The sequence below is a fragment of the Lynx rufus genome, unplaced genomic scaffold (assembly GCF_022079265.1).
Source record: "Lynx rufus isolate CCGP_SWC_20201006 ecotype Redwood Valley unplaced genomic scaffold, mLynRuf1.p SCAF_9, whole genome shotgun sequence".
NCBI lineage: Eukaryota > Metazoa > Chordata > Mammalia > Carnivora > Felidae > Lynx > Lynx rufus.
The window spans coordinates 47087224-47106893 of record NW_025814897.1 but is presented as its reverse complement, the minus strand read 5'-3'; the positions used below and the strand labels follow the sequence as shown (position 1 = coordinate 47106893).

General features: G+C 42.2%; 1 protein-coding gene across 2 annotated transcripts in view; it reads right to left on the bottom strand.

Annotated features, from left to right (window-relative positions):
• Positions 1-13260, bottom strand: part of SYTL2 (synaptotagmin like 2) — a 65144-nt gene extending 51884 nt beyond the window's left edge. For both annotated transcript variants that reach the window (XM_047071302.1, XM_047071303.1), the window contains exon 1: positions 12849-13260. In XM_047071302.1, coding sequence (XP_046927258.1) covers positions 12849-12961 — 113 coding nt within the window. In that variant the 5' untranslated portion in view covers positions 12962-13260. The remainder of the gene's footprint in view (positions 1-12848) is intronic.
• Positions 13261-19670: the final 6410 nt, after the last annotated feature.

Here is a 19670-nt window from a genome sequence, read left to right as displayed (position 1 = left end):
GAGACTTTCTGTGGGGGAAGTGCATGATGTCTCTGGGTCTTAATGCTAGGGAAATGAATGCTGAAAAAGCAGGCAGGAGGCAGGCAAGATCAAATTTATGGTAGGAGGGGGACAGGGAGTAGAGGCAGAGGCACAGCCAATTGTGCAGCTACTGCTTTCAAGGGTTCCATGATCACTCATGCTCACTGAAAAGCTAAAGCCTATAGAACAAAACAAATGCAGCCCTAAAATCTTCCTAATTTACTCACTTAAAAAAAACACTGTTCTACTTAACAAGCCTTTTTTTGTTCATTGTGATAAATGTATTCTTTAATTCTCATCCCCTATTTCTCCCACCACCACCCCCCCACATCCCCTCTGCTGACCATCAGTTTGTTCTCTATAGTTAAGCATCTATTTCTAGGTCTCTTTTTTCTTTGCTCATTTGTTTGTAAATTCCACACGAATGAGATCACATGGTAGTTGTCTTCCCATGACTGACTTATTTCCTTTAGTATTACACTCTCTTGCTCTATCCCTGTTGTTGCAAACAAGATTTTTCTTTTTTTAGTGGCTGAATATGTTCCATTGTAATACACACCACTTCTTCTTTATCCTCTGCCTATCAGTGGACACCTGGGTTGCTTCATAGTTTGGCTGTTGTAAATAGGTTGTAATAAACATAGGGGTGCATATATCCCTTTGATTCAGTGTTTTTGTATTTTTTAGGTACTTAGTAATGTGATTACTGGGTGGTAGGGTAGTTCCAGTTTTAATCTTTTGAGGAACCTCCATACTGTTTTCCACAGTGGCTGCACCAGTTTGCATTTCTACCATCAGTGCAAGAGGGTTCCCTTTTCTCCACGTTTTCACCAATACTTGATGTGTCTTGTGTTTTAATTTTCACCAGTCTGACAGGTGTGAGGTGATGACTCATTGTAGTTTTAATTTGCATTTGCCTAATGATGAGTGATGCTGAGCTTGTTTTCATGTGTCTCCTGGCCATTTGGATGTCATCTTTGGAGAAGTGTCTGTTCATGTATTCTGCCCACTTTTTAGTTGAATTATCTGTTTTTGGTACTGAGTTGTATCAGTTCTTTATATATTTTGGATACCAACCCTTTATGTCATTACCAAATATTTTCTCTCATTCCACAGGTTGCTTTTTAGTTTGTCTCCTTCACTGTGCAGAGCTTTTTATTTTAATGTAGTCCCAAAGTTTATTTTTGCTTTTAATTTTCTTGCCTTAGGAGACATATCTAGAAAAATGTTGCTAGGGCTAATGTCAGAGAGATTACTGCCTATACTCTATTCTAGGATTTTTTATTATTTCAGGTCTCACATTTAGGCCTTTTAATCCATTTTGAGTTTATTTGCATGTATGGTATAAGAACGAGGTCTGGTTTTGTTACTTTGCACATGGTTGTCCAGTTTCCCAATACCATTTGCTGAAGAGTCTTTTTCCCATTGGATATTCGTTCTTCTTATGTTGAAGATTAACTAACCATATAATTGTGGGTTTATTTTTGGATTTCTTTAATATTCCAGTGATCTATGTGTCTATTTTTATGTCGTACCATACTGTTTTAATGACTCCTGCTTTGTAATATAACTTGAAATCTGGAATTGTGATACCTCCAGTTTTGTTTTTCTTTTTCAAGACTGTTTTGGCTATTTGAGGTCTTTGGTGGTTCCATGCAAATTTTAGGTTTGTTTTAGCTCTGTGAAAAAAATGCAGTTGGTATTCTGATAGGTATTGCATTAAATACGTAGATTGTTTGGGGGTAGTATAGGCATTTTAACAATCTTTATTCTTCCAACCTATGAGCATGGAACATCTTTCCATTTCTTTGCATTGTCTTGAATTTCTTTCATCAGTGTTTCACACTTTACAGAGTACAGATCTTCCACCTGTTTGGTTAAGTTTATTCCTAGATATTTTATTGGTTTTGGTACAGTTGTAAATGGGATTCTCTTCTTTTTTTTTCTTTTTTTTTTTTCAATATATGAAGTTGGGATTCTCTACTTAATTTCACTTTCTACTGCTTCATTGTTAGTGTATAAGAATTTGAGGGATTTCTGTACATTGATTTTGCATCCTGCAACTTTACTGAATTCATTTATCAGTTCTAGCATTTTTTGGGGGGGATATTTAGGGTTTTCTAAATACAGTAACATGTCATTTGCAAATGGTGAGAGTTTTACTTCTTCCTTGCCAATTTGGATGCCTTTTATTTCTTCATGTTGTCTAATTGTTGTAGTTAGGATTTCCAGTACTATGTTAAATAACAGTGCTGAGAGTGGACAGGCTTGTCTTGTTCCTGACCTTAAGGCAAAAGTTCTCAGTTTTTCACCATTCAGTATATTGGCTATGGGTTTTTCACATTTGGCCTTTATTATGTTGCAGTATGTTCCCTCTAAACATACATAACAGAAAGTTTTTATCATGAATTGGTGTTCTACTTTGCCAAATGCTTTTTCTGCATCTATTGAAATCATTATATGGTTTTTATCCTTTCTCTGATTGATGTAATGTATCATGTTGATTGTTTTGTGAATATTGAACCACTCCTGCATCCCAGAAATAAATCCCACTTGATTGTGGTGTAAGATTTTTTTTAATATAATTTATCATCAAGTTGGTTAACATACAGTGCATACAGTGTGCTCTTGGTTTGGGGGGTAGATTCCCATGATTCATTGCTTACATACAACAGCCAGTGCTCATCCCAACAAGTGCCCTCCTCAATGCCCATCACCCATTTTCCTCTCTCCCCCATGCCCACCATCAACCCTCAGTTTGTGCTCTGTATTTAAGAGTCTCTTATGGTTTGCCTCCCTCCCTTTCTGTTTATAACTATTTTTCCCCATTCCCTTCCCCCATGGTCTTCTATTAAGTTTTTCAAGTTCCACATATGAGTGGAACTGTCTGTCTTTCCCTGCCTGCCTTATTTCACTTAGCATAATACCCTCCACTTCCCTCCACATTGCTGCAGATGGCAGGATTTCATTCTTTTTCATTGCCAACTAGTATTCCATTGTATATATAAACCACATCTTCTTTATCTGTTCATCAGTTGATGGACATTTAGGCTCTTTACATAATTTGGCTATTGTTGAAATCACTGCTATAAACATTGGGATACATGTGCCCCTATGAATCAACACTCCTGTATCCTTTGGAGAAGTTCCTAGTAGTGCTATTGCTGGGTCATAGGGTAGTTCTTTTTTTAATTTTTGTATTGTTGGATTCAGTTTGCTAATATTTTTTTGAGATTTTTACATGTATATTCATGAGAGATATTGGCCTGTAGTTCTCTTTTTTTGTGGTGTTCCTATCTGGTAGGGGTGATACCGGCTTCATTGAATGAATTCGGAAGTTTCCCTTTCTCTTCTATTTTTTGGAATTGTTTGAGAAGAATAGATATTAACTCTTCTTTAAGTGTTCGGGAGAATTTTCCTGTGAAGCTGTCTGGTCCTGGACTTTTGTTTTAGGGGATTTTTCGATTATGGATTCAATTTCATTGCTGGTAATTGGTCTGTTCAAATTTTCTATTTCTTCCTGCTTTAGTTTTGGTAGGTTATTCGTTTCTAGGAATTTATCCATATTTTCTAAGTTGTCCAATTTGTTGGCATATAGGTTTTCATAATATTTTGTTACAATTGTTTGTATTTCTGTGGTGTTGATTTTATTTGGGTCCTCTTTTAGAGGTTTATTAATTAGAGGTTTACCAATTTTGTTAATCTTTTCAAAGAACTAGCTCATAGTTTCACCTGTTCTATTGTTTTTTTAGTTTCTATGCCATTTATTTCTGTTCTAATATTTGTTACTTCCTTCCTTTCTTTGGATTTGGGTTTTATTTGTTCTTCTTTTTCTAGTCCCTTTAGGTGTAAGGTTAGGTTGTTTGAGGTATTTCTTGCTTCTTGAGGTAGTCCTATATTGCTGTAAACTTCCCTCTTAGAACTACTTTTGCTGAATCTCAAAAATTTTGGACCATTATGTTTTCATTTTCATTTGTTCCTATACAATTTTTTATTTCTTCTTTGATTTCTTGGTTGACTCATTTATTGTTTAGTAGCATGCTATTTAACCTCCAAGTATCTGTTCTCTTTGCAGATTTTTCTTGTGGTTGATTTCTAGTTTCATAGTGTTGGGGTCAGAAAAGATCCCAGAGTCAAGCCCCTCTTTTTAAAGTTACAGGCCTTAAGTCCCACTGGTTGTAAGAAATCACATATTCAGGTCCTCTCAATTTCAAAGGCAAATATTATGGGAATTCATCCTCCATTTTATGGGTTCCCTGTGGGAAAGTCTGTTTTCTGCCCTTCTTTGTGCCACCAGCTTCCTCTGCACCATAGATGGCCCTAATCCACTTCACTCCCAAACTGGGCCTTCACTCTTCCTACCTTATTCATTGTGGCCTCTTCTCCACCATTTAATTGTGAAGTTTGTTCTGTCCATCTTTGGGTTGTTTTGTGGGTTATTTATACCGATGTTAGTGTAATCTGGTTGTATCTGTGAGATGAGGTGGGCTTAGGGTCATCCTACTCTGCCATCTTTCTAGCTGACCCTCTACCTGACAAGTCTTTTAATCTCTACATCTCTCCACCCATCTCAGTAAAATGAGAATCACAAACTCCAGAGTAGAGCAACAGAATAAAGAAGTATTAAAGCCTTAAGCAGACTTTGAACTTTTGGGAGGTAATGTGCTACATAAATCCAAGAGGGTTTATGATTGTCATTCAAGCTAATATGCACCCTTCCTAAGTAGCAAATCAAAAGGTCTTAGCCAGAGAACATTGTATGATGGCCACACCAAGGGGGTGGCAGCAGGGCTGTGTGTGAGGGTTGCACACTGGCATGCCCAGGAGTGGAGAAAACAGGAGGGATTCTAGCAAGTGCATGTCCTCTCTCCAAGGGTGCCTGGAGTGTCTTCCTCCCAAGAGTTCAACTCTCTGCTGGAAGTTTCTCTCCTCTCCCAGTTACCTAGGAAGAAGTGACCCCATCCCAAACATGTCCAGTTATGATAAAACATCACCAAACCCTGACAGAAACAGTCATCACTTTATGGTTTCGAATCACCAGGGAGGTCATGGTTCTTATCAAACATTTCTAATGGTTTCCAATTGTCTGATGCTTTTGGCAAAGCAAACAATCCTCCATGGGCTACTGATGGAGCTTTTTTGGCTTCTCCTCCCAAAGGACCAAGTTTGAGTTCAATTCCAGAAGAGAGAAGTCCTTCTAGCATTCCCTGATTACAAAGTGAGCCCCTAGGAGCAGGTCTTGTACTCTATATATCCTTATTTGGTATCTCTGGAAAACGGTGGGTATTTATTCCGTGCTTGTGGGGTGAAGGAATATCAAATGAGGCCCCTGACCACCTGGCTTCAGACTACCTTTTCAGATTCATTTTCCAGCATTTACCTCCAGACTCTACTCGTCAGTACTCTAGATTTCTTATTATTCCCCAAACTGCTCTTTCTGATCTCCATAAACATTACAAGCAGAAAGTCCTGGCAGAAAGATTACAAGGTTTAGACTCTCCCAAACAGGTCCAAATCCTTGTTCTAACCCTTCCTATATGCTACCTGGGCAGGTTACTGAACCCCTTGACACTACAGTCTCTTTGTAAAGAGAAGGAAAATAAGATCTACTCTGTAGGACTTCTAAGATGATTAAATGAGGTGTTTACCTGAAAGCACCCAACAGTGCCTAGATCTTGGTAAGAGGCCAATAAATGTGAAGTCTCTCAGGATATCTTTCCTCACTTCTCTTCGCAATACATTGGTCCTTATCCTTCAGATCCAGCTCATGCACCACCTCACAGGGGAAGCCTTCCCTGATTGCCAAGACACATGTGAGCAGCTTGCCCTTCCCCCAGGCTCCCACAGCACTGACCACATCATGTTCCAATGATCTATTTGCACATCTGTCTGACCCACTACTCTGTGAACTCTGCAAACACCCTGTAGGTGAGGACTACATCTTAATCACCTTTGTAATGCGAGCACCTCGCACCACGCCTGGCACAGAGCTGATACCCAACAACTGTGAATTGAGTGAATAAAGAACAAATAAATTGCTCAGCAGCCACCCCAGTCTGAGTCAGGCAAGATATAAGAGAGATCCTGTCACTGCTGGGCTTAAGTGAACCATACCCAATACAACGGCAGTGGCGGGTATGGTTCACTTCCCCTGATGAGGCAGGACATCTCACTCTTGGGGGAATGGGAAAAAGCATGATGAAATATGGCATCAGCCATCATCCTGTTGAAAGAGACCACAAACCCTCATAGCATAACAACTCTCAACTCCTCTTCAGGTTATTTATTTACTTATTTTTGTTGTTCAGCTGAAACGTACTCTGTAGTCATCCTCGTGCAACTCTTCCTCTGCTCCTGCCTGAATGACTGTCTGTAAGCCCTAATCATGCTAAACTTTCAGTGTGCAATGAACATACACCGTGTGAGTCAGGCTCACTCAAACACATTTGCCCCTGGAAAGGCTGGTAGCCATTACATTATAGAACGAGGGGTGAGTTTGTGGCTTAAGTGGCAAAAGAGTACGAAAATTTTCAAATTCATTAAGTGCCAATTATGTCTTTCCTAACATGATAATCACTGCTAGGTTTAGTCAGTTTCCTTTTCTATCTTAGTCATTTGGAATATCCTATAAATGAATACATACATGTGACATTAAATCCCAAGTTTTACAAAGATGTAGGATCATTAAACAAAAATTCCACCGTAGATGATGCTATTAAAATCTTCTCTATCAGCCGGGTTGATGTCTCATTTTTCATCAACTCTAATTGTACCAACAAAAATGGCATTTGATTCTCTAATTTTTATACCATTGAGTTGAAATGAGAAAAAGATAAATTTTTCGGATCACAGTTTTCATTGCTTACCATCCTCTCCACACATGCACATTGTGCTTAGCAGAGAGCTGAGGATAGAGAAGATGCCCACTAAACCCCGCTGGGCTGGTGGGCAGAGATGAAGGTAGAAGAAAAGCACTCAGCCCATGAAGCACACTGTCCTGCTGGCCTTCCAGGCAGAATATGCCCCTCATGCCCCCCTCCTCTGGCTAATACATATAAAGCATGCGTTTTGTACTGGGCCCCATGCTTGGCACTTAACATGCATCGCCTATCATCTCATTTAATACTTACAATTTCACCATGATGTACAAAGAATTTAGTGAATTGTAAAAGACAGCCATCTTGCCTCCTCTGCGTGCTGAAGGCCATATCTATTCATTTGTTCATTCATTAATTCATTAATCCCCTATCATGTATTAGCCAGATGCTTGGAATTGTGCATAAAAAATTCAATCTACAGCCCTAAGCACCAGTCTCAACTCCTGTGTTGCAGAGTGTGAGCGCTTCCAGAGGAAAGTTGGAAAAGCAGTGACACCCTCCAGTCCAGCCTCAGTATTTCCCTCAGCTGATCCCCTGCTCCCCTTTGTATTCACACAACGCACTCCAGCTTCCAGTGATTCATCATTAGGCAAAGGCTTACCTTCACAGGCGGGACTTTCATGATGTTATCTAGTCAACTGGACAAGAAACAGCAGTCTGTCCAGAAAGGCCCACTGGCCCACTCCCAGGCGCTTTTTTTTTTTTTTTAACTCCTCAGTATATTCTGGACAAGGCAGTTAGACTATGTGATTTGAAAGTAGTCTGAGGCCAGAGAGGTTAGAAGGTTTGCCCAAGGTCACACAGAGCCAGGACCAGAAGCCATCCAGACTCCTGGCCAACACTGTTTCTGCTACTCCATCCTACCTGAGAAAGCCAAACATGATTTTGCTAAGATGGTCATCACACTTCACTTTTTCTACAAGGGAATTCAACCTTTGATAGAGAATCTGAAAACTAACACATGCAAAAATGAAATAAATTGCAAATGCTCCATGCAGAAAATGAGAGGAAACATGTGTCCCTTGTGTCATGGACACATCATAAATCCACACAATCTGCTGAGGCAGCACAGCATGAGGGAAGGAAGCACAGCCTTTGCAGTTTGATGATTGATGCCTTTGCAAGGCTTCAATCTTGCAGGCGCTTAACCTCTTCTACCTCATTTCCTCACTGTAAAGCAGGTTTAGCTATACTGTTATGTAGATGAAAGGGGAAAATGTAAGTGAAGCTCAGTGTACAATATAGTTCCTTAACAAATGTTGGTTCCTTTCCCCTTTGCACTGACAGAAAATACCCCAGAGGTCCTGAAAAGCAGTTCTTCAATGCCAACTGCCTTCCCTTAAAAAACTAGGTCTTAGGGGAGCAGCTAAGAATCATAAGATGTGGTCGCGGTTGAGATGTTATCTATGGCAAGAACGCCCATCACCGTAGATGTGGTTATGTATGCACAGGGGTGGGGGTGTGGTGCTGGTGGGGTACAGATGCACATGGGCAATGGTTTCCTGCTGACAGTATGACGCAAAGCACAGGAAACGCCACCTTTAAAGTGTCTCGTTTCCAAACCATAAAAGACTAAAATTACATATGTGTATGTGTGATGGTGTTTCTTAAAATGAAAAGGGAGAGAAAAAGAATCCATCCTAATGTCTGCTTCACTGCTGGTCTGTGAAATGGCTCTAGCTGGTAGTTAGGGAAGCATGCTGAGTATACATGCATGGTAATGACTGAGCCCAGCACTTGTGGCTGTAGGCAGAGAGGCAGCATGAAACACAGTTGTGGTGGCAACAGTCACCTGGAACTGTTATCTTGTAGCTGCATCCTGAGACATCACACTGGATGTTCCCTTGGGTTCAAGTCCATGCTCTACCAGGTACAGGGATTTGAGAACTGAACACTTTCCCTGTGTGACACTCATCTTTCTCATCCATGAAATCATCCACAATGTCTTGAATGAGCTTGGAGGTAAACAATTTGAACCCCTGGATATATTAGGAAAGGCAAACAGATTTCAGTTTGAACGCAAAATCCCACTTACAGCCATGCTGAAAAGGATTCTGAGGCAGCATCTGGTCTTACTGGGCAACAGTGCTCCAGTCCATTGCCTTTCTAGTGATGTCTTGTCGAGGTTATTATTAGAATTATATAATTTATGTTTCTAAAGCCACATTCCAAGTAGGAGAAGGACAGAAACTGCAAAATCATGTTAGGGAAACAAAGCTGAGATTTTTAATTTGCAACTGATAATCCATTAAATGGACAAAAGTCAATTCCTTGAGGGCTGGGACCATGTCTTCATGACCCTAAAATTCTCTTCATATCATCATCCAGAGTAGTTCCTTATACTTAATAGATGCTCAATTAAGTTTCACTGCATTAAATTATTGAGAGTTTTAGGAGTAATTTGCTCCTGAAGAGTCAGACTACCAAGCATAGAATTTTGACCTATTTTAGAGGTAAAAGCAGAGTGGGGAATAAGGGAATCGAAATGTATCCATCACTTCTCATGAGCTAAGAAGATTAAGAATTATTTTACTTAATCCCAACTCTAATCCCTTGAGTTTGGTATTATGGTCATTCCCAGCCTCTGGGTTAAGGCTCCGAAAGGTTAAATAACTTGTCCAATGAACTATGGTTGGTTAGTGGTAAGGAGAGGATTGAAACTCATGTCAGTTTTGACTCCAAGGTTAAGCAGGGGAGTTCTTCCCTATTCTTCTGAAAGAATAATACCAACAATTTTGACCCCAATTGAACACGGATGCTTTATGAACATACTGAACTTCACTTCAAGCACTCCAGAGTATCTGATTATGGCTACAAATAATAATTCATAGATAGACAGTGCTTCACAAATTAACAAATGATTAACAAATGACAGTGCTTAACAAATTGCAAAGGGCAATAATACCAACATGGGATAGAGGGAATAGCACTGGACCAAGAACTTTTCTTACCATAGCTTTGGCAATGACTAGCTGTGTGACCCTGGGCAAGTCACTTCCCCTCTCTGGGCTTTACCTTCTTTGTCTGTAAAGTAACCAATATGGACCAAAAAAGCTCCTTTTCAGAGCTATCAGGCTATATGGAAGGCTGACAGAAGAGTCAAAGACAAACAGCTGGAGAATAGCAAAGGAGCTGAAAAGCAAAAGCCCATGGAATAGCATTTTCAGAGACCAGAGATCTAGTTCCACCAGCCCAGAAGCAGAACAGCCTCAGACCAATACCCACAAGTCCCTTTACCTCTAAATCAAAGAAGGGGCCACAGCACGATTCTCTTTACATGAAGCAGGCCAGGCTATGGGCTGGGCCTCTTCCAGGGTCTTCAGACTATCGGCCTCATGCTCACCTGCCGCCCTCTGCCCCCCACCCGGCTGTAAACCATCACTCCTCCCCAGGAGCAGAGTCCTAGACCTATCTGTGGCCAAGTCAACATCAGATGCTTGATGTCTAACTCAAAACTCCCCCAGAATGGTGGTGGTATAGAAGGCCTGACTGACACTTGATTTTTTGCCACCCCAAGACTTCTTCCTATCAGTTTACAAAAGTGGCAGCTGCTGGGGCACCCTCAGAAATGGCGAATGGAAGGGGCATCTGCAAACTCACCACTACCAAGGGACTCATTGCATTGTTGCTGCAGCTGTAGACTGGCTGGTACCAGAGGATATGCTCGCACCCCTTACCAAGCCCAGCTCCAGACAGAACTGTGCATGTATTTGAGGATTTTTCCATCAGCCACTGCAGATGTCTATGAAACACCTCCACTCCACTCACACAGAAACACACAACTATGCAGAAGACTCAGCAGCCTGCAATCCCAGGGGCCAAGAACATTTAGAGTCAAAGGTGTTCAGCGATCTGGTTTTCACAGTCCCCATATCCTGATGTAGGAAGAGGGGCCCAGGGCAGCCTTTGCTCCAGTGCTTTCTTTCCAAGTCTCTCTGTCTTGTCTTCTGAGAGGATAAAGGAATTCCCACTATGCTTTAAGAATCAGCTAATATTGGTGCCTCGGATTCTGTGTCTCCCTCTCTCTCTACCCCTCCCCTGCTCATGCACTGCCTCTGTCTCAAAAATAAACAAACATTTTTTAAAATATTTAAAAAAGAATCAGCTAATATTGGGGTACCTGGGTGGCTCAGTCGGTTAAGCGTCTGACTTTGGCTCAGGTCATGATCTCATGGTCCGTGAGTTCAAGCCCTGCATCGGGCTCTGGGCTGACAGCTCAGAGCCCAGAGCCTGCTTCAGATTTGGTGTCTTCCTCTCTCTCTGCCCCTCCCCTGCTCGCTCGCTCACTCTCTCCCTCTCTCTCTGTCTCTCAAAAATAGATAAGGATTTAAAAAAAAAATACAGAATCAGCTAATATTTTCTCTGTGTTGCCCTCACTCCTTATTTTCAAAATGGGTTTAACAGTCCTACCTTGCCAAATCTCAGGGTTGTTGTGAAGAAACATAGGATACCATTCATGAAGGGGCTTTATAAACTGTAATGGGTAAAGGATCAGTGCTACCAAAAGGCTCTGAGGGAAGATTGGTGTAAATCCCCTGCCCCCACCCCATAAAATGCTCACAGCACCTCACTTGCTGAGAATGGAGAAAAGCGCCCCTTCCAGGTGCACAGAGCACTACAGGTGACTTGTGGGGAGGCACATGCCAGGTAAAGAACCCCATTCTCACACTCCAGTATCTATTACCATCACAGCTCTGTGCCCTTCCTACCTCAAGGCAAAACAGCTGCCCTCTTAACCACAGCCAGGTGCCAGGATGGCCTGTCTGCAATTGTCTTCTCAGGGAGGGGAGGTGGAGTTAGTACACGAGTACCTAAAGACCAGAACGTGACTCTCAATCCTGACACCTATGGGTTGTATGAGCTTGAGCAAGTCACCCAACCCGTGCCAGCTTCCTCACGCATCAAGTAGGCATAGTTGTATCCCACCGTGACCCACTGCCAACTGCAAAAGAATGTTTGGGCTCAGAAAAATGCCCTTTGCAATCTGTTCATCACTGTCATTTGTTACTTCGTGAAGCACTGTCTGTCTGTGAGATATTACTATGAGTAGCCATAATCAGATACTCTGGAGTGCTTGTAGTGAATTTCAGCATGTTCACAAAGCATACACATTCAGTTAGGGTCAAAATATCATTCAAATAAATCCATTATTCATGATCCTGTGTCCCAGGAAATAAGAACATGGCTTATGCTCCTTTTGGGGAACTCCTGGGACAGTGATTATGCAGTTAATACTATTAACTTACACTCGGGAAGCCTTTCACTGTCTTCAAAGCCCAAGGTTACACAGGTGACAGATGGCTCAAGCTGGGCTCAAGCCCACATCTTTGACATCCTGGCCTCATGCTCCATCTACCCCGCAGGTGAGTGGAAAGCAGTAGGAATGGTTACATGGAACATTTGGGTTCCTTTCAGCAAGAATAGTGTGTCAAAGTTGCCATTCCTTCTTGTGAGACACAAATGAAAAACTGGCTCAGTGAGAGCCAATTTCAACTGCTGCTGAAACCAATTCAAACATTTCTGAAGGTATGCAGAAATGTGAGCTACTTCTCAATTTATTTTCTTTTAAAAATCTTAGGAATTAAAAAAAAATTCTAATTTTGTCCATGATTCCTTTTTTTTAAAAAGTGGCTATAAATATGCACACATTCAAATATACAGATGTAGATGTATGTATGTGTTTGTATATACTTCATTTTAAATTCAATATTTAATAAATTAAAGGGGTTTAGTTTATTAAGACTATTTCTGGCAAAAGTCCTAAGGAATTAGGAATTAAGAGACACTAAGAAGGAAAAAAGTCCCATCCTGGAAGTAAACCTAAAATTGGAACCTGTAAGTTCAGGCTCCAAGTCAGAACTACCACTTATGCCTGAGAAAAAGAGGTGTCCCATCTTCTGACAGACTGTCCCTCCTTCCCCCATGCCCGAGGACCTCCTGGCCCCTTACCTGACTCTCTCCTCTTCCACTCTCTTCAGAGCAGCATCCCTCTGCAGAACCTTCATGATGGCTTCTTGCTCCTCCTCGGTCAGGAAGCTCAAGTCAATCATTTTGAGACGCATACACAAAGATAATAGCAACAAATCCGGCTTACAATTCTCAAAGCAAAACAACTATGACTGTAGTTCAAATGATTAAAAGACACAAAAATTAAGTGAAATAATATCTTGTTCAGTTCTGCAACAAAAGTCTTGTGTGTTGGCTCAGCTAAAGTTTTAGGTGACTGATTGCAAAATCCTCCGTACCCTCTTCAGTGAGGAAGTGGTGGCCTGTGGGACAAGGTGGAGAAGAGGCTCTCAGAAGGACGCTGAATTCCTTGCCAGACAGGTCACTTGTTCCTACGGTGGCATTCCTCCTCACACTCTGGACCAGTTTTAGACACAACTGATTCTCCTTCCATCCAGATCATCGACTTGAGGAGAGGCAGCAAGATCCGAGCATCACCTACCTGGGGAATCATGAGACAGTAAACACCAGACAGTGAGAGGCAGTTCCTACAAGCATTGCTCATTATTACAAGATTTAAAACATGCCTGGGGAAAGAAAATGACCATGTGAGATGGTCTCTGAGATCAGGGAAACCAGTTCTGCCAGCTTCCTGAGCAAATGGGTCATGAAACATGCTTCAACTCAATTCCAGACTGCCAAGATGGAGAGCACACAAAATGCCGATCGACGTTTGACAACTGACTGAGCAAAGGAATGGTCGCCAAAAGGAGCTGGTTCTCTCTACAAACTCATGGGATGCTAGGCTAAAAAGTCACGCTCAAGGTCCATAAGACCAGGAAGACGTGATCAGCTGTCAAGTGATTATGGATAAGAAACTAGACGTAAAAATTCACAAATGCTCACATCTTCATGAGTAGGAATGTTGCACCAGAATATATCTGTGCTCTGTAATGACAGGTAGTGAGCTAGTATCAGGTTAAGGTACTTCGCGCAAGAGTGGAAATTGTTATTCTTCACCCAGTCCCACCTCTAACTTTGCTGAGTCTAGAGCAACTCACCAAGCTTGTCTCTCTTCATTTCTGAGGAGAAAATACCTGTGATGTGTGTGTACACAAACTGGGGAAAGGGAGATGCAGAATTTCAACCTCCACCCCCCATCCAAAATGAGAATTTTAAATAGGACTCTGGGTAAGAATCCTATTTTCTTTGAGGCAATTCAAACCCACGTGCAATGGGAAGGTGACACAAAGAATTCCATAGCCGTCTGGGATTTCAGAAGCCACCTACTTCAGGATTGGGGCCCTTTAACAAACACCGCGCTATACATACGGTAGACACTGAAAACCAGGTGTTCAGTAAGTTTTAAAGAAGTCTCACTGAAGAATAAAATAGAGTGTGTACACGGCTGAGTACTTTTTATGAGTAAGTTCTTCGCTTTGGCAAAATAGAACTGCTGAGAAGCGCCCCTTCTGCCACTTTAGCAAGCGAGCTCTCACTCTGCGACTCAGATTTCATCTCATCTGCACTGACTTGCCCATAGGACAGCCCTCAGAGGTTGTAAAGACTAAGTGAAACGTGAACAGAAAACAGCACATATCTTGCATCCTCTACCAAAAATAGCTACTGAAAATACATTCTAGCTTCCTTTCTGAGTTCACACTTTTGTTCTATCCCTCTGAATAAGAGTGTCCTTGATTATATAGTTTCCTTTTCTCTTTTGTATTATGTTTCCTTCCCAACTTCCCCATGAGGTGTGGACTTCATGGACAGATACTCTGATGACCTTTGTTTTAAATTCCTGTAGCTCTCTTCATATTGCCCACAGTGACCACTCAAAAATAAACATTAAGACACTACTTTCTTCTCTCTTTTTAAAATTTGCACTCATTTGTACAGGTTAGAGCCTACTTGTTCATCTTGGAGACTACTCATCCTTCAGGGTGAAAGTTACCAGTTCCAGGAAGCCTTCCCTAATTTCCACAGCTAGAGTTAAAAGTAGATTCACTTATGGCTCCTAACTCTTCACTCCCTCCCTGAAATAGCCATGCAACCATGTTGCCATTAGAGTAAGCAGAGTATTCATCCCTACCTTCCTAATGTTGGGCTTGACCTGTGACTTTGGTCCATGGAATGTTACAAATGCCAGACAAGCCTGACTGTAGATGTTCATGTGGTTTGTCTTGGCTTTTTACAGTCCTGCCATGGGCTACAAGAAGAGCTGCCACAGGTAAGCTACTGCCCTTTCAGTCTGGGTCCCAGAAAAGGAGGTATTGGGACAAACTAGAACCTGACCCACCTTAAGGCCACCCCAGCTGACCTGGCCATATGGGAAGAAATAAATATTTGTTGTTGGAAGCCATTCAAGTGTGGTGTTGTTCTAGAACACTTCTGTAGCAGGAGCCTAACTAATACAAAAACTTTCTTCTCCATATATACACTTTCACTGTTGTAACTATGTGTCTTCCTTCAGCCATTCCCATTTGACTGTGAATCTCTGAATGTGAATAAGTAAATGAATGAACCTAATCCAAAAAATACAAGTTTGCCAGGGGATGGCTATCCTTTCATGCAGAATAGCTTCTTTCATGCATAGGAACTTCCTTAGATCTCACAGGCTACCAAGGAAATGAATTCAGGCCACATTCTGAGAACCATGAACACTGCCATATGGTTTGATGAGAGACTGTTTTTAAATCAATAAGTGGGGGACAGGAAGAGGACAAAGGAGAAAAACAACTCAGGTTGTCCAACAGTGGTAATTGGCAGCGTTGCTAAAGGAGGAAATGCTGGTTTCCACACCTTCATGTACAAGCTAACCAGTGCTTCTGTGTAAGAGCTTCTAAGGGTTAAAGGTTTTTCCTAAGAATGGACTGTTAGTGAGACAAAGAGCAAAGTCTTCATTTCACAGACAAAGGAGTGAAGGGCTGGAACCTTCGACTCCTAACTGGGTAAGATGGCATTAAAGCTCTTGGATGGCAATCAAGACTCTTCAATGCCAGGTGCTTTCTCAATTCCCAGTACTCTGGATGGTCTCTACCATGGGAGCTAATCAAGCATTTAATTCATTCATTCAACAAACACTTATTGAGAGCCTATTATGTGTCTGGCACTAAATAGAGCAATAAGTAAGACAGACAAAAACTTCGTGTCCCGTGGAACTTACATGGCACTTAGAGGAGACAACGATAAAACGAAAAAGGCCTAGGTAATTAAATTATGTAACAAGGTGATAGCAGAGAAGGGAAGGGGGGAGCTGGAGTTTTAAAGAGAGTGATTAAGGTTGGTCTTGCTGAGAAGATGGCATCTGAACAAAAACTTGACAGAGGTGAGGAAACAAGCCACGCTGGTAGCAGAGGCTCCTGAGGTGGCAGTGTGTCTGGAGTGTTCAGAGAACAAGTAAGCTGGTGCCAGGACACCAGAGTGTGCCAAGAGGAGGACAGGATGGGGAAGGTCAGAAAGGAAGTATATCGGACTGTATTCGGCTTTGCATTAGCACTGTATGACTTCTGGCTTTCACTCTGAGATGGAGCAGCACTGAGGAAAGGCAGAAAGAAGGAGAAGCAAGTATTTACGGGGTACCCGTAAACACCTGGCACTTGACATATATCATCTCATTGGATCCCCACAAAGATCTGAGGCTGGTGGTTTGGGATCTGTGTGTTTACATGAGGAGAGTAAGGCTCAGAGAGGTGTTGGCCACCAAGCCTGTGTGTGGTGGGGCTGGTAGCTGTCAACAGCTTTGTCAGATTAAGCTGCCCCGACACTGAACTCTCCTTAATTCTCCCAGCCACAGATTCTTCAAACTGGGAAGCAGAACAAAACTCTTCTGTCTGAATGTGGACTCTCATTCTCTGCTCAAGCATAAAAAAAAAATCACTGGCCCTCAGCTGGCAGTCAGCAATGGGGGCAACTTCAGTGCAATGAGGGCAAATTGGGAGGGATGAAATCCAACAACAGGGATTCCCTATGTGTTCACAGGAGTAGCTCCCAGGGTGAGGCATAAAGTCTTCCTTAGCTTCGGCCTCCCTCCCACCCACCCTCGTCATTCTGCCGAGTGACTTTTCTAAGTCACATGTGACTAAGCCATATGGCCAGGTTTAAAACCCTTCACAACTTCCCATTGCCCCTGGGCTAATGCTCAAACTCCCCACCGTGGCCTGTGGGCCCCACATGAACTAGCACCAGCTTTCTTCCTTAGGCCATTGCCACACAACTTTTGCCCCCTTTGAATATGCTGTTCCTTCCTCCGGGAATACCTTTCGTGAGCTAATACATTTGCGTCTCAAGTTAGATGTCACTTATTGCACAGAAGCCTTCCCTAACCTCTCAAGGCCAGGTTAGGCATCCCTCTTGTGGGCTACAATAGCACCTGACTTCCTGAGTCAGGATATCTATCACACCATCTGGGATCCCTATCCGCTCATGTTTTTCCTCCACTAGTTTATGAGCAAGGCCTGGGCATCTGAGTGCTTTGTGTCCCTAGCACCTGCCACTGTTCCTTGCATCCACAAGGCACTCACATACTCAACACATAAATACAAATGGAAGAGGACTGAGCTGCCCCTTCTTCCTTGACATGAAGCTGGCTCTAGGGCCATATTGAAAAACCAGTCCATATTATTCACAGCTTTCAAGCTCTAGGTCTTTCACATGACTGTGTGGTTTAAATAAATTACATGACTTCCCCAGGTCTCAGTTTTCTCATCTGTATGATGGGCATATTTATTCTTACTTTCCCTTTCTTATGGAGATTACTGTGAAGCTCTCATAAAAATGCAGGACACCATCGAAAACAAATAAGGAGTGAGCAAGAGTAAGAGCAGCAGCAAAAATAAATAAACAAACAAACAAACAAACAAACATTAAAAGAAAAAAAAAAGAGCAGCAACATGAAAGGGAAATTTACAGGCTCCAAATGCAGACTGGGCTTAATTCAAGTTTTTCATGTGTCAGCCCTGCTATGCCACATCTACAAAAGCCACTACTCCTTGTCAAGTGTCCAAAGTTAAGCTAGAGAGGGAAACCAAGACCCCAAACAGTTGGTGCTTGCTGGTAATCACAGCAAGAAGAAGAGTTAGACTTATAGCCCTAATCCCAATCATTCTGCCTGACCAAACCCAGGTTAAAGCCTGATTATCAACGGCATTTGTTCTCCAACCGCACTCTGCTGCAAAGGCAGACACATATACCATCTCTTCCTTCCCCAGATGACTGTTGTTGCACCAAAGCCTGCAGACCCCAAGGAAGGGGAGGAAACCTCAAGTAAGTAGTGACTTACTTACATGATGAGGTTTTCAGATGAGAAGCAAATTGTTCTGACAGTCCTGTGACATCAAGAATGAAGACTTGAAAGAAAAATCTGGGAGGCAGAAGGAGAGTAGGAATCAATACAGTGGGGTTAGGAAAAATAGCGCTGGACAGCCCTGATCAATTAAGGGACTCACCCCCAGCAGTGACAAACCATTACACATAAAACCAAATGTTTTGTAAACTTCCTAGATCATAGTGGCATCAAGGAATAAATGGAATAATCCACAGATGGTTCAGAAGATGCCTAGGAATGAACAAGTGAAGTGGGACAATTAGAGAACACTTGATCACCTCCCACCCACTGCAACAATCTCCCCCCTGCATACCAAACTGGTGTCATCAGACCTGCAGGCCACCCCACCAGGGCACCATGCATGCCCAAAGCCCTAATTCCCCTATGGGGTTGCTCCACTTTTCAGGCTTAGTTTGAACTATGGTTGAACTTGCCCCTAATTTTCACCCTTTGCCTCCAATTTCCGCTGGCCCCCTCAGCTCACTCTCCCTTTCACACAGCAATTATATATTTTTAAGTTTACTTATTTATTTTGAGAGAGAGAAAGGGAGCAGGTAAGCAGGGGAGGGATAGAGGGAGAGAGGGAGAAAGGGAAGAGAGGGAGAGAGAGAGAGAGAGAGAGAGAGAGAGAGAAAGGGAGAGAGAATCCCAAGGAGGCACAGAGCCTGACACGAGGCTTGAACTCAGGAACTGTGAGATCATCACTTGAGCAAAAGTCGGATGCCTAACCGACTGAGCCACTCAGGCACGCTTCAACTCAAATTTTTTGAGCAGTAACTTTGAACCAGTCATAAGGCAATGAATTATGCTTTCCCCTCAAGAAGTCAAATTTAGGCAACATATTAAGTTGAGTAATTTGAGTCTTTTCAATAGAGTGATAAAAGCCCTGACCACGCAGAAACAAGAAAATATTCATGTAGCATTGTTTCTGGACAGTGCTGTGGACAAAATTTGCTTTTCATATAAACACATCTCTATGTAAGTCTATAACAAAACATTCTGATTGAGTTTAAACACATAAAGGTAGGTTCTTTTAGTAAGTTTCTGGTTCCTGGGGTCTCCACCATCCTAAGAGGCTTGTGGCCATGTTATAAACACTACCTGTTGACACAGGTGCCTTTTTCCCTCTACCCTGTGCTTGTGCTCCTTTCCATGTCTGTCCATAAAACAGATCCAAAGGGCCCAATCATTTTCCTATTCCTATGAGTTGTGCATAGAGGAACATGTCCTGCTTTGAGGGTCAATGCACATTGCTCATAGGGACAAAGAAGGAAACAGAATGTACAGAAGGAGGAATGCATGGTGAAACCAAACGGGACTGGGAATCAGGAAACCTGGGGTCTAGTTTCATCTTTGTCCCTGACTAGCTATGTGATATCTCTGAAAATAAGGGGGGTGGTGATATAGAGAAAGATGAAAAACAGTGGCTTTAGAATCTTCCAGGCCTGGGTTCAAATTACCTTCTGGTTGAGTGACTATAGACAAATTATTTAACTCCT